This window comes from Lutra lutra, chromosome 12 (assembly GCF_902655055.1).
Source record: "Lutra lutra chromosome 12, mLutLut1.2, whole genome shotgun sequence".
Taxonomy (NCBI): Eukaryota; Metazoa; Chordata; class Mammalia; order Carnivora; family Mustelidae; genus Lutra; species Lutra lutra.
Window position 1 is genome coordinate 86,023,560 of NC_062289.1, and position 15,108 is coordinate 86,038,667.

Consider the following 15,108-nt stretch of genomic DNA (forward strand, 5'->3'; position numbering starts at 1 on the left):
ATGGTAGCTATCAGCTTCCAGAAGAGCTGCTAGGGTCTGGGGCTATGGCTTCACTCAGGGTTGCTCCTGAGACAGACAGCCCTGCATTCCCATCCTGGCTTATCCATTTACTGCAACAGTCACTATTTCTTCAAGCCTGCTTCCTCATCTGTAAAATAAGGATGGGAACACTTGCCCCAAAACATTTCATGTGAGTCATCAAGGCCTGACAGGAGGCTGCCCAAAATCATTCTACTTGGCATGAATATTCACATGTTTCCTTGAAGAAACATTAATGTGCCTGGTTATGACATGTTGCCCAAACCCCATACATGATATACCATTACACTAACTTTCCTCATGGTTACAACGTGGCTGCCAGCAACATCAGGGACAACATGTTTCCTTGCGTACCACATTAACTTTCTGAAACCAAAAATACGGTAAGTTCTAAAACACATCTTGTCTCGAGAGTTTAGAGATAAGACAATGGAGATCTTAGTGTGACTGAGCTACAGTTATTCCAGGGCCTAATGGTAAGGTGAAAATCACATTGAATCATGATCACCCTAGAAAACCAGTACCCCCATCATTTGCCTTGAGCAATGTGGCTGCTTCTTGAAGTTAGCCCAGAAAGAAGTGGTCAGTTGGTGTTTTGGGGCCATTTGTATGGAAAATGTTTACCTTTAAACTCCATTTGGCCTGTGAAAAACGCTCATGCCAGGAGTCACGGGTGACCTGGGTCAGACTAGGGTTCCCTGCGTCATACTCACAGAGTGTGGGTGTGGGTCCTCCTGAAGAAAATGATGGGCAATGTCCCCGCTGCTGGTGAAGTTCGTTTTGTCTTAAATTGTTTCTCTCTTGTTTTGCAGAGCAGGAAGAAATGGGTCCGTTTTGATGCGTGTGGAGTGTGTACCCATCGCAGCTGCTACGGTAAGCTGTGGGCTGTGAGAAACGGCATGAGGAGAGTGTGAATGCAAGTGCCAGCGATGAAGGAGCCCCTGAGATGGTGACTGCGTGGCGGTGGGAGTGGCTGTTACTGACTGTCGTGAAGGTAGCTACTCTGGAAAGGGGTCGCTGGGAGGTGTGTCAGTCCTCCACCCTCCACCTTCTCGCCATTCGCTTGGGTTCTCTTCCAGAGCCTTCCAGGGAAGAACGCCTGTCTGTGCGGGTCACAAAGGCGCCAGTTCCAGGGCTCCGAGAACTCCCAGACGCGGGGCTGGGGGTGGGTGCAGCGGAGCCGCGCAGTGAGCATTGGTCTCGGTGCCCTCGGAACTGCCCCCCGCCATCTGACACGCAGCTGGGGCTGGCGGCCCCGGGTAAGTTTCACCGCTTGCTGCCCCACAGCTCCCCCTGCTGGTGGCGGCCCCTAGCCCATTTCCTTTAAGCTTTCCTTTAAGCTTCCCTTTTCCCTAAAGCTGGAAAATATCATAAGCTCCCTCAATTAAACATAAATAAACTACAATGTGTAAAATAACTTCAAGAAAGTTCAACAGACTTCCATTTCACCCTATAAAGATCCCATTTAAAAAAACTGTATTTCTGTACCACTACTTGGCTAATGCCCCAAGTACATCTTTAACTTACCACCAGGTTGGGCAGCCTTGGTTCAGGTTTTATAGGCTCCTCTCTCAGACCTGGCATTTTATGACCCATGTAGTCATGGGTCTGGCTTTTCCTTTAGTGACAGATTGTAAAAATTCAGCAGCAGAGGAGGAGGCTGCCTCCCCTGCCCCAGCTAATTAAATGTTAGTTGGGAAAGGTGATCTCTTCATTCATTCAAACACTATTTGCTAAGAGCTTATCCTGTGCCCCAGACTATAGATGCTGTAGTGGCTGGACTGAGGCCCAGGGAAGCGGAGGGCATGTGCTTGAGGGCAGGCTTTGAGCTTCCTCTCTGGAATGGCAAAGTCAAATTCCTGCTAGCTCCGGGCAGTTTCAGGGAATGTGGGAATCGGAGAGAGGAGTTAGGTAGGCACTAGGGAGCAGTGAAGTCTGCAGCCAGGAGAGTGAGTACACTACCCACATTCACATTTTAAAACACTGATTGCTAAACAGGATGGAAAAAAGGTTGAACCCACCCAGAGGCCTCAAGTTTGAGACCCTGGAATGAGAGAGTGGTGAGCCAGGGGCTGGAATACTGGTGGGGCTCTGAAGGCTCAGCTGTGAGAATGGGGGTGAAGCTCTCTGTAGGGAACACAGTGGGCCCAGCCCAGTGGGCACAGACAGAGAAAGACCTATGTTGGTGTCTGGAAGCTAGGGAGAGCCCAGGGGGAGCCTGGCTCTGGGTGTGTGGAGTGGGTATCAGCAAAAAGGTGGGAAGTTGATGGTGCCTCCAGGTCCCCGGGAAAAACACACAACACAACTAAATAACTCAAGGGCAAGGTAAACTGATACTTGACAGTCCTGATTCACAAACAAGGTACATTCATCAAACACCTGTTATGTGCTAGGCACTGTGCTAAAGAGCTTTATAAACATTAGTTTATGCTGAGAGTTCTGTATGAGTATCCCCATTCAAAAGATGAGGAGACTGAGGCTCGGAGAGGTAGAATCATACTGTCATTGATTGTCATGTTTACTTGAGTCCTGCTTTTAGAAAGGTGTATCACGGATACACTTAGGTCCAGAAGAGCCCTTGAACATAGAAAAGCTCCTGGGCAATATGAAATTAGAACTGCATAAAACTCATAAATAGAAAGAGGTCCCAAAGCGAGTATCTTTTGCCTAAGCCTTATCAGTCAAGTAAATCCTGCTACGTCCTCTACCCCCACCCTAGATCACACACCACTCTCTGAATACTCCTTTCATCCACTTGCTTCTCATCCTTGGCCCAGGCACTTCTTTCTACCCAGAATTCCTTCCCCACTTTTCCTCTCCTCTTGTTGAACTCCTATTCATCCTTCAAAACCCAAATTAAAATTTATTTCCTTTGTGGAGCCCTTTCCACTGTTTTACCCTAGACAAAATTCATACCACCTTGAAGGCCGACTTACCACTGAATTCCCTAAAATGTTTAGCACATGGTAGGGGTTTAGTCTGTGTGCTAAATGGATCTAAGCACTTTGGGCAGGAGAACTCATTTGGTTACAAGCAATAGAAAACTCCTCTCAGATTGTTTCAAGAGAGTATGTTATTTGTGTAACTGGATATGACCCAGAGGCATCTTTCAGGCTTGGTTAAGTCCAGGGGTTTGGATGATGTCCCCAAGTTTCAATCTCTCACCATTTTCGTCTTCTCCATGTTAGCTTTATTTTCAGGCTCCCTGCAGAGGCAAGAAGGTTGCCAGCCACTCTCTACCTCATTCAATAGTTTCGAGAGCAGCAGGAAACAAAATCCTTCTCTTCTGAATGTTCAAGTTTAAACCCCACTATTCGTTCTGCTGGGATGAGTCTGTGTCAAGTTCCCAGCCCTGAAATGATCACCCTGACGGAGTTGGGTGGGTGGGGATTATGCAGATAAGCTAGGGATCTGGCATTCTGATTGGCCCTTCCAGAGTCACATATTCCAATCTGATAGGAAGGGGTGGGGTCAGTCCCAGGTTCAAAAAATGACTGCGAGTGAAGGTGAGGGTGGTTTCCCAGAACAAATCCAGGTGTTGTTACCAGAAGCTAGAGGAATACCGCACACTCCTCAGCCCTCATAAACAGTTACTATACTGGACCTTCACCTGATGAAACAATTCATACAATACCATTATCATTCCAGCCCGTTTGCTGAGCACTTACTATGTGCCAGGCTCAGTGAGGTACCTTAAGGCTGTCTGGTGTCTGGAAGTCTGGTGTCTGGAAGCTAGGGAGAGCCTAGCTCTCTAGTGAGGTGCCTTCTAGAAATTCTCTTATTTTCCAGAGGAGGAAATGAGGTCCAGAGAACGGAAATGACTTGCCCAAGGTTAGTAAGTGGAGGAGGAGGAATTTTTGCCGAGATCTGATGATTGACACAACTAATACTTTAACCCACTGGACTGCAGGACCCCTCAGTGGGTGGTAAAGCTTGAAGTTTCTGCTTTAGAAATCTAGCCCTTCAAGTCTGGGTGTCGGGGTGCCGTGGATCTCACAGCCCTCCGGGTCTTGTAGGGTTAACATTGTCTTCCCCTCCTCTGAATACATGGCCCAGATGAAGTTCAAGTTATAACTTGATAAAAGTGCCTCTTGGTACCTCTGGATCCTGCTTTAAAAGGCAGGTGTCTGTATGTGTGCATTCTATCCTTAGCTGAAGCTGATGCTGGACTAATTGCATGGACTAACTCATCAGAGGTCACATTGCCCTGATGCCATTTGCCCCCTCTTCTTCTGGAACACAGGGAGCAGGAGGGTAACCAATATGCCAGAACCATCTGCCTGGCTCCTAATAATAAATTGTGAGAGGAACGGGTTTCAGGCAAGCATTGCTTATTTAAAAAAAAGAGAGAAGAAGAAGAAGAAGAAGAAGGCTCTTCTCACACCCGGGCAGCCATCTGCCATGTCCTCCACATGTGCCAAAGTAGTGGGAGGAGGAAAGGACTGCAGGGGGTGGGGACGGGATAAGGTGCCACTGGGTCCCACACTGCTAGCCGTGTGGCTCACACATTGTCTTCCTTTTGCCGATGTGGACAGGACATTGCAGAGACAGAGAGAGAGGAGCACTCACTGGCTTTGACCTCCCCGGTGTCTAAGCATAGCGAAAGCACAAGTCCTTCAAAATGCCAATGGTAGGTATCAGCTCCTGTGTATGGAGCGCTTCCTGTGGGTCAGGCACTGTGATAGCCACTAAATACACATATTAGCTCATCTAATCCTGAAAACAAATCTATATGCACCCATTTTATAGACGAGAAACTGGAGGCTCAGAGACGTTAAGTGATTCACCCAAGGTCACACAGCAAGGCCTCCTCTTCAGTATGCAATAATGAGACCCAGCCTCCTCTCTACCCTGGCAACCCAGAGCAGGTTTTCTGTGTAACAGATAAGCAGTTGACATCACCCAAGGGTGATCTTCCACCTCTAGTTCTGCCCCCAGATGCCCTCCTGCCCTCTGCCCTTGAGCTGACATGTAGGCTTCTCTGATCACCTAACCCGTTGCTCAATGCCTCTCCCCATCTCACCCAGCCAAAGAAGCACAGGAGAAAAAGCTCCGAAACCATCCCGGAACCTTCGGAGAAGGTCAAAGAGCAGCTGGCTGAGGCTGAGCTTCGGAAGCTGAAGCAGCAGTTCAGGAAGATGGTGGAAAGTCGGAAGTCCTTTAACTTCCGTTCCCAGCAGAAGATCTCGAACCAGCGGTAAGTGATGTTCAGAGTTTCATACTGAGTGAACTTGGAGAAAACTTTGGATTTGGTTTCATGCAGTTTGCCTTCTCATGTCGCCTCTGGGCGGGGACCCGATTCTGAAGCCCTCCTGGGTACCTAGGTGGGACAGCTTCAGTGGCAGGGGGGATTTATTCTCAGAAGCCAGCCTGGGCTCCCAAGGGGGAGCAGGACGCCCATGTCTCAGGGAAGGACCCAAATGAAAACTTCCGGTTCCTGTTTCTTTCTACATGTGGGTTTTGTTCTTCCCCGTCTTCATCTCAGCGTTGGCTGGTGGGGGATGGCTGCGCCAACTCCTGAGCTACCCAGGACCACACCCAGAGGCCACAGCTGTGGTGACTCAATTCCAGGTGTCTACTCCTGGCCCAATCAGCTGTGGCCAGTGGGCGGGGACTGGGCCTTAGCATACAAAAATGGCTCTTGAGGTTTGCTACCAGGGTTCTAGCAACTGGAGTGGGGGGGATAGCAGAGAGGAGGAAATCACCAGGCTGCGGCTATCCCGAAAGATGTTTCCTGCTGTGCGTCGTTATGGAATCTGCAAGATCAAATATTTGAAATTGGGTTGTCCTAGAAATTATGATGTGGATAGCTTTTTTAGACAATAGAAAAGCGTTCCCTGAGGTTGAATAAACAAATATCCTCAGATTCCCTTCAAAGGAATGTAATTCCTTAGCTACAGCCATAACGTTTATACAGACAGAAACTTCCCATTATTAGAAAGAAAATTATTAGAAACAAATCTTGGATGTTGTGTGAAGTTCAGAGGGTAGGGGAAGTGGGGTGGTTCAGATTTTCAGTAGATTTAATTCACACAGAGCTAGTCCATAGGGGATCTTCATGTGAATTATAAAAAGGCACCCTTTCTTAAGACACTTTACTGCCATCTGTTGGAAACACTGTCATTACGTAGGGATTTTTTTTCAAGTAAGATGAAGCATCCCTCAGGAAAGTATAATAAGTCAAGGAATCAATGATTGTTTTTCAAGCAGATAGAGCTCCCTTTGGATGGTGCAGTCTACAACCTGCACTTCTGTGCCTGGTAGGCCTGATTCACAGCCTACCCCTGGTGAGCATCAGGAAAAGCCTCCTCTCTGGTGGGTCTCTGACAGTTTTTCTTAAATCTTACCCTTAGTTCTACTTTTACCCCAGTCCATTTGATCTGGTTTCACTGTGATGGACCTGAAAGGGAGGGGGTGGAAAAGTAGAGATCTTAGATTCTTCCAGTGCAACACCTGTAAACAGGCCAGGACTCAGAAGAGCTCAGTGAGGTGCCTAGATTGCAGTATTTAAGGAGGTGCTTTTTTCTCAGTGCTCATCCTGCACCTGTACCCCCCAAGAGTGAAGGCTTCCTTAAATTTAGGGGCACCTCACCCCCCAGTCCCAGCCCTGCTGATGAGACAGACAAACTTTCCTTTTGCTTTTATTGTGCCCTCCGAACTCCCAACTCTGGTGGACTCTCCTGCTCTTTTTTTCTCTTCACCTTAACAAAGACCCCCTCCCAAGAAGACCTTAAGACGGGGAGAAAGGTCCCAGCTGGTTTAGAAGACAAGCAGCTCTAGAATTAGGGGTACGTTTCCACATGTGGCTATGTACATTTGTAGTTGATGAAAGAAGATTAAAAATTCAGTTCTTCACTTGCACTAGCCACATTTCAAGTTCACTAGCCACATTTCAAGTGCCCAACAGCACTTGATGGTGCCTGGTGGATGCTGTTGGACAGTAGATAGAGAACATTCCTGTCATTGTAGAAATTCTACTGAACATCAGCACCTGGGTGGCAGTTAAGCGTCTGCCTTTGGCTCAGGTCATGATTTCAGGGGATCCAGCCCAGAATCGGTCTCCCTGTTCAGCGGGGAGCCTGGTTCTCCTTCTTCTGTGCTGGCTCGCTCTCTCTCTCCCTCTTTCTTGCTCTTGCTCTCTCTCAAATACATAAAATCTTTTTTAAAATGTGCATATGCCTGACTTGAGGATCTTGTTACAAAGCAGATTCTGGTTCAATAGGTCCTGGGTTGGGGCCTGAACTTCTGCATTTTTCCAAGCTTCCAAAGGACATCGAGGCAGCTAGGCTGTAGACCACACTGTCTGCTGTGTCAGGTGCCCAGACTTTGCCAGAAACTTGGCCTCAGCGCCATTTCCCATTGTTCATTTGCCATCGCCCGAGCCTTTTTTCATTCAAAAACCCCTGTTTGTCCACAGTCCTACCCCTGTCCTCTCCAGAGGAGGGAGAGGGAGAGGAGGAGACTCGTGTCAGCCAATTTCATAAATCATTAGCACCCTGCATAGAGAAACTGGGGGAGGTTGGAGGTTACCGCGCACCTCTGTGTTGATGCAAAATTGAAAATGCCTGCCTGATGCGCTTGGCTCTTATTACCAGAGATAATTGGTTGTGAAGTCTAGAAAGAAAGTCAGCAAAATCAGACAGATGCCTGTGAGCTGCTGGCAAAAGAGAGAACACCCCCCCCACCCCCGTAGGTAATGGGTTTTGACAGGCACAGCTGCAAATTGTTCCCTAGGAAGAAAAGGCCCCTAGCGAGGGGGCGGAGCTTTGGGGTTGCCGGGCGGCCAGAGCTCTAGACCCGGACCTGAGACCTGCAGTAAGCCCCCTGCCACCCTCCAGGGAGGAAGGTGACTTGTCTACCTCTGCTTGCAGCGCTAAGGAGCCTGGAGCCGCAGAGCGAGGTGAACTCCAGGGCGCAGGGTGTGAACTCTGGGCCGCAGGGTTAATGACGTGCTGCTTTCCCAACAGCAAGGAAATCAAGGCTCTGCAGGAAGAGCAGGATGAGATCACTCTGCTTTTGGGTCTCATCAAGTCTTCAAAGAACTTGGATCTGAATGAGAAAAACTACATGGAGCTGTGTTTCCTGCTGCAGACCAAGGATGACTATGAGGCCCTGATTAAATCAATGAAAGTGTTGTTGGCAGAACTGGATGAGAAGGTGTGGTCTTTCCCTTGGAGGGTTAACTGGAGCCTGGGGAGGAGGGGGGTGGGATGGGGGGGGAGTACCCATGATGCCTTTGGCCAGATCTCACGCCCCATGTTCTAAAAGTGACCGAGCTTCCTCCTCAGCCTTGTGACCTCTACTCTCCCAGTCCATTCCTCCACTATGTTTTCCAGCACCTTCCCTCTCCACTCAGAGTAAATTCCCAACCCTACTGTGCCGATCAGGAGAGGTTAGGTTATGCAGCAATTAACACCCCTACCCTCAACTCAGTGGTTTAAAACAATAGAGGGTTCTTCCCCTTTCATGCTGTGTCTCTCATGGATCGGCTGTGGACTCTTGTATCTTCTCATCTGGGACCAGGTGGATGGGGTATCCACCATCTTGAATATTGCTAAGTGTTGTGACAAAGAGAGTTCTGGAGAGTCTCACACTGGCAATTGAATACAGCATCCTGGGAGTGGCATGTCACTTCTGCCCATGACCCAGAGGCTCAAAATTGTCTATCAAATCGTGTTAATGGTCCTATCCCTTACTATGGCTTGAAAGCTCCTGTGTGTTCTAGCCCCAGCCTGCCCCTCTGTCCTCATCCCATGTCATTCCTTTCTCAACTCATCTCCCTCAGCTGCAGAACACTTGTTTTTTTTTCAAATATGCAAAAACTGTTCTTATCTCAGGGCCTTTGCACATGTTACCCTGATTCCTGCTTCTTGTCCTTTACGGCTCAGCCTAAATGTGACTTTCTCAGGAACGCCTTTTCTGTACCCTTTCTCCTGATTAAAGTGTATCCCCCTTGCATTAGTTAGGTTCCTGGCCAAAAAAAAAAAAAAAAAAAAAAAATAGTATGCTCAGTAAGATACTTTGAGGAGAGTTTTATGAGGCTCTATTTACAAGGGTGTGAGCCCAGAGTAGGGACACTGAAGCCCAGTAGGGTTAGCTGCAGTGGGCAGGGGAGACACTCTGGAACCTGAAGACAGAGAGCAAGCTGGGGCAATAAATACCCCAGCCTCTTTCTTCTCGCCCATGGGCTCCCAGTGCAAGGGAGTCATCATGGGCTCCTTCTGGATCAGCCTCCTGGGGTCCAGAACAGGGTGGGTGGGATAGAGTGGAGAATGAACCTTGTGGGGGCAAACAGAAGATCTCCCCAAACTCCCTTACTACCTCCTCATGACATCCCATGTCACGTCCCTCATAGCCCTTCTCCCAGTGGTAATTAGACTTTAACACAGGAGTCATCTGTCTCTAACCTGTCACCTCCAGGAATGGCAAGGACCATGTCTGTTTTGTTCCTCTCTCTACCCATCCTGCGCCTATCCCATTGCCTGGCACATAGTAGGTCCTCAATAAATATTTACTGACAGAGAATCTGGAACTCTCATTCCATATTTCCTCTGCTTCAAACCCTTCAGTAATTTCCTGTTGTTCTTGAGCTCAGAGCTAAACTCTAATGGTTTGGTTTGTTGGCCCAGCTGCCTTGCATCCCTCCTGCCCCTCCCACCTTCTCTCCTGCCCCACCCTGTGTTCTGTCCACACTGGCCACTTTCATGAGCCCATAGTGCTGTCTCTCATTTGCAGGCCTTTACACCTGCTGTTCCTTCTGCCTGGATTGCCCTTCCCCATCTTCTCTGCTTGGGGAGGTCCTCTTCATCCTTCAGGTCTCAGCCCAAATGCTCTTTCTGCCAGAGGGTTGTCCCTTTGTTTCCTCTCCAGATGCCCCTGCTGTCCGTGTCCAAAATACTTATTTATCTTCCTTTTCCCAGGACTAACTCTGCTTTATAGCTCGTTTCCAGCCCTAGGTTATAAGTTTCTGTGAAGGCAGGAAGCATCATACTGTCTTGATTGCCATCATACCCTTTGTTGTCTGGCAAGCAGGTGTTTAATAATCAGTGATGAATGAAAATATGAATGAAAGAGAGAGGCAATAACAGTGAAGAAAGTGGAAAATTGAAGAAAAGATGGGGATGTGGGTCCTCAGAAACAGTAGGCAAGCTACTTTTTTAAAAGATTATTTATTTGTCAGAGAGAGCGAGCACAAGCAGGGAGAACAGCAGGCAGAGGGAAGCAGGCCTCCTGCTGAGCAAGGAGCCTGAGGCAGGACTTGATCCTAGGACCCTGGGACCAGGACCTGAGCTGAAGACTGATACTTAACTGACTGAGCCACCCAGGCGTCCCAACTATGTTGGGATCCTCAAGAGAATATGGCGCTCACTGACGTGTACAAAAACCCTCTCTGCCGAGTTCCATCTCAGGGTGGGCAGGTCCCAGAACCCCCTGCTGCTGTGCCCACCTCACAATTTCCAGAGCTGCTTCCTTGCTAGCAGTCACTGGAGGCAGGGACCTCCCCGGGCCCTGCCTGGCCTCAAAAAGCGAATAAGCCTGTGCCTTTATGCTGAAGAGAGCACCTCACATAGGTGACATATTCCTGTTGGTGGCCTTGTCTTTGTCTTCCCAAAGACAAATTAGAGGCCTAATTACTCTCAGCGTCACAAAAGCAACATCTGACATAAAGGCACTGAAGGGAATAGGAGGTTGAATTTAATCACAGGAGCCACTGGGACGTGCTGACACACACCTTCCTTTGAAGAGGAGCTGGAGCCTGAGGTCTCTGGGTCATCTCAGGCAGGGGCGGGCATGCCTTCAGGGCAGGCAATGCTGTAGGCCGGGGAGGCTGCCCTCCCATCTATTGAACCTATGACATTGTGTTGAAGGTGCTGGGTGTTGCCTGTGCAGAGCCCAGGAGAGGAGAACCAAGTAGAACAGACTTCCGACTGGCTTGAACCAAAGCCTGGCTGCTAATATCACTCCTAAACAGCCTTTACATGCCTTATGAGATTATGAGTCCCAGTGGTTCCCTTGATGCCTGATCATCTGAGCGGCCATCTTGTTTGATGTACCCGTGAGAACAGATAGGGCTACAAGCAATGTAGTTCTTGACTAGAAGTGGCTGGAAGAATAGAAGTTTGTTTTTCTCACATAATAAGAAGTCTTTCTGGACACAGGTTCATCCCATGGATTTTTTTAGTAGCTCTGTAATGATGGGTTGGTCTTTTTCTCTCTGATCCTCTTGGTCTCAAGATGGCTGCCAAAGCTTAGCTGGTGTGGCTTCTCATATCATCACATTCAGTGATGTGAAGAAGGGGTGAGGGGCAGGTTCTTACACTCTAATGAGGGAAAGAATATTTCGCAAAATCTTTCCAGCTGATTTTCCTTCATTGGCCAGGCCTAGAGTATATATCTACTTCTATGCCAATCACTGGCAAAGGGAAATGAAATTCTTATCGTTGGTTTGGGGTAGACCCAAATTCTTTCCTGCCAGCTATGGCAAGAGTGTATGTCACTTACTTGAAGTCAGAATCAATGATCCTAAGGGCATGGTGTGCGAGGAATGCTTTTGGCCACAGGTGTTATGAAACCCAACCAAAAGAAGCTTGGACCAAAAGGTGAGTGAAATTCATGTGCGCAGGTAAAAGCAAAACCTCTAAATTGCCTCATTTTACCCAAACTGGCTAAGTGTAGTTGAGTTGAACATGCATTCAAGAAAGAAATTAAAATTCTATTTGTAGGAAAAGAAGGAACATTGCAGTTTTTATTTTAGCATGCTTACATTAGTGATCTGTAGAATTTGTACCCATACAGATATTAATTTAACACAGCTGGGGGTTTTCTTTCTCTCTCTCCTTTTTTTTTTTTTTTCCAGATTGTTCAGATGGAAAAAAAAATTGCAAATCAAAAACAAGTCTTCGCAAAGATACAGGAAGCCAATGACCCCCGGAAACTGCAGAAGCAGATCCACATTCTGGAAACCCGTTTGAATCTTGTATGTAAGGTGTTCTCTGCAGCTTTGCAAACAGCTCTGCCTTCCCTTGCTCAGAGTAGAGAATGTCGTCTGTGGAGCCATTAGCAGAACCTACCCATCCTGTTGGTTGAGTCAGGAGAGGGTGAACTAATGGCGTTCATACAAGCCAGAGAGCCTTTTTAGACTCATCACCCACTCTGTTCCACCCACTCTGTTCCACCCACCCTGTTCTACCCACTCGGCCCATTGTTACCCAAGGTGCCTTTCTCCTTCTTGCTCTCCGCGCTTTATGCACCATGCTGTTGCCCCCACGTCCTCTATTCTAATCCCCCACCTCTCCTGGGATGACTATTTTTAGTGCCTTGACTTAAAAACTTGCTCATTTTTAAAAAGCAGCTCAAATATTACCCTTCAGCAAGAGAATTAGTGAGACTTTCTTCCCCCATTGCAATCTGCTCATGCATCTATTAGACCTAGTGCTTTTTGGTTGTTGTTGATATTGTCTCTAGGAAATATTCAGCATAGACATGCATAACTTGGTAAAGAGAAAAGTGATGTTTCCTGATCACTTCAATTTATAGTGACTTTTTGCATTAAGCAGGGTTCTCTGAATTATGAACTGGCTTACACAAAAAAGAAAATGGATTGGCCGTAGAGCAGAAAAATTTAGGGGCAAAAGTGGGGCCTTCAGGCATAGCTGGATCCAGGTGCTCCAAACATGTCTTGAGGATACTTTCTCTGTCCATATCTCCTTTGGGTGGAGATGACTTCATTCTTGGGCAGCCCCCAATGTGAACAAACACCAGCAGAAAAGGACCATCTCTTTCCTAAGAGTTCAATCACAAGTTCCAGGGAGGGTTCGCATTGAGCCATCTTGGATCAAGTGTCCATCCCTCAGCCAATCACTGTGCTCAGAAGAATACATGGACTTGAGTCACATGACTACCCTTGGATCACTCCCCCACCCCCCAAGTCAAGAGAGGATAGCCCTATCCAACAATGTGGACTGAAAGCTGAGAAGAAGTGGTAAAAAAGCAAAAAGAAAGGAAGAAAGAATGCTGAGCACATACAAACACGTTCCAGTCTGACTAGTGAAATAACAGTTCCCACAATATAATCCAGGAGAGAGGGCAAGTGAATTGATTTGGAGGGAAGCTGGTCAGTGCCTCACTATACAAAGCGCTTAGCTTCCCCCAAACTCTGACCACCAGGCTTTAACCAGGGATGGCTGAAGTTAATTGGATCTGATTTCTGTCTCCCAGTTACCTGGAAGTGGACTGAACGCAGGCAGTGTCTTTTTAATATCCATGCCCAGTGATTTGCACCCATGCCTCAGAGGGCCTAGGATGTGTGTTAAAAAGTAGATTCCTGGTTTTGAGTCAGAATCTGTAATTCTCTAGATTCACTGGTTTTGAATCAGAACCTGTAAGGCTTAGACCCAGGCATCTGCACTATTAACAACCTTAGTGAAACTGGAAGGTCCCCTTGGTTAAGAACCATTAATGCCCAGTACAGCGTGAGGCTTAGAGTAGGTACTTAGCAAACATCTATTGATGGAATGAATGAATGAATGAATAAATGCATGCATGATTTTTTTTCTTTTTGCATGCATGATTTAATGATCACTTGTCTACAGAGGTGTGCTTTTTTGTAATAGATCTATTTAGAGTTTCTGTTTCTTCCTGAGTCAATTAAGCAGTTTGTTTCTTTCTAGGAATTTGTCCATTTCATCACAGTTATCCTAATTTGTTGTTTTACAGTTGTTCTTAGTACATTGCCTTATAATTCTTTTTATTTCTGCAAGGTCTATAGTAATGTCCCTTCTTTCATTTCTGAGAGGAGTGCTTCTCCTTTACTTCTCAGACGGGTCCCCTTTACCCCCTTCCCTGACCATGTCTGGCTGTGCCTTTTGGTAGATTAGGTAGCCATCTCTAAAAGTTATTTCAGGGTCCCAGAATACCGCAGGACTTAAAGCCTCCTCCACTTACTCAGTGGAGTCTGAGAGCCCTCCCATTTTTATCCCACAATCAGAGGATAGGTAGCATGTCAACAGTCCCAGAGTAATATTCACACTAAAGTCTGAAGGACTCATGACCAATATCTTCTTAATGATAAGTAGAAGACAGAGAAAGAATAAGAATGATTCTGTTCCTGGATTCCCTTCCATTGTGTGGTGGCCACAGAAACATGCTACAGAGAAACACAGGGCCAGGACTAGGGCTAGGCAAGTAAAGAGCCCAGGATGCAAAATTTGAGGCACTCACTCTTAGGCTCATGGAAATGCAGGGCTGACACTGGGAGAGTGAGTATCTTCTTAAATTTTGCATTCTGGTGGCACACCTCGCCTTCCCCCTTCTTGCAGAAACCCAAAGTTTCTCAGAACATGCTTTGGAAAACTCTGATCGAAGCTACTTTATATCCATTAGGAATATTTTCTGCCGTTGTTTCTTTTCAATGTCTACGTGAGCACTTTGCATAAAAAACTTTTTTTAAGATAAATTTAATAAGATGTACAGAAAAGTGGAGGGAATAAAATAACGAACACCCACATGCCTATCACTTAGATTTAATAATCAGTAACATTTTACTATATTTGTTTCACCCTTCTTTCCCCTGAAGTATTTTAAGGTAAATTATAGACATCATGCTATTTCACCCCTAAATACTTCTGTTTGCATCCCTAAAGATCAAGCATTTTCTTTCATAGCCATGAAACCATATCACACCTTAAAAAATTAATGCTATTTCCTTAATATTGCCCACATTAATCTCCAGCTGGCCCCAAAATGTCTTTTAAAGTTGGAGCCAATCAAGTTTCACGTGATCATTAGGTCTCTTAAATTTATCTAGTTGACAGCAGTGGTTCCCAAGCAGAGATGATTTTGCCCCTAAAGGGACATTGTATCCAAAGAGACATTTTTGCTTGTCACAGCTGGATTGGGGGCCGTGCTGCTGGCATTCAGTGGGTAGAACATAGAGATTGCTTCTTTAACACTCCAAGCACAGGATAACTCCCAACCACAAAGAATCATCCGGCCCCAAATGGTGCTCTACGGCTCTTCCCAGCCATCAACCGGTTGAAGAGTCTGGGTCAGCTGTGATATAGAAAGTTC

General features: G+C 46.9%; 1 protein-coding gene across 2 annotated transcripts in view; it reads left to right on the forward strand.

Annotated features, from left to right (window-relative positions):
- Positions 1-1,183: 1,183 nt before the first annotated feature.
- Positions 1,184-15,108, forward strand: part of CCDC63 (coiled-coil domain containing 63) — a 42,619-nt gene continuing 28,694 nt past the window's right edge. For both annotated transcript variants that reach the window (XM_047698172.1, XM_047698173.1), the window contains exons 1-5: positions 1,184-1,298; positions 4,575-4,669; positions 5,067-5,236; positions 8,007-8,196; positions 11,897-12,016. In XM_047698172.1, the coding sequence (XP_047554128.1) occupies positions 4,661-4,669; positions 5,067-5,236; positions 8,007-8,196; positions 11,897-12,016 (489 nt within the window). In that variant the 5' untranslated portion in view covers positions 1,184-1,298; positions 4,575-4,660. The remainder of the gene's footprint in view (positions 1,299-4,574; positions 4,670-5,066; positions 5,237-8,006; positions 8,197-11,896; positions 12,017-15,108) is intronic.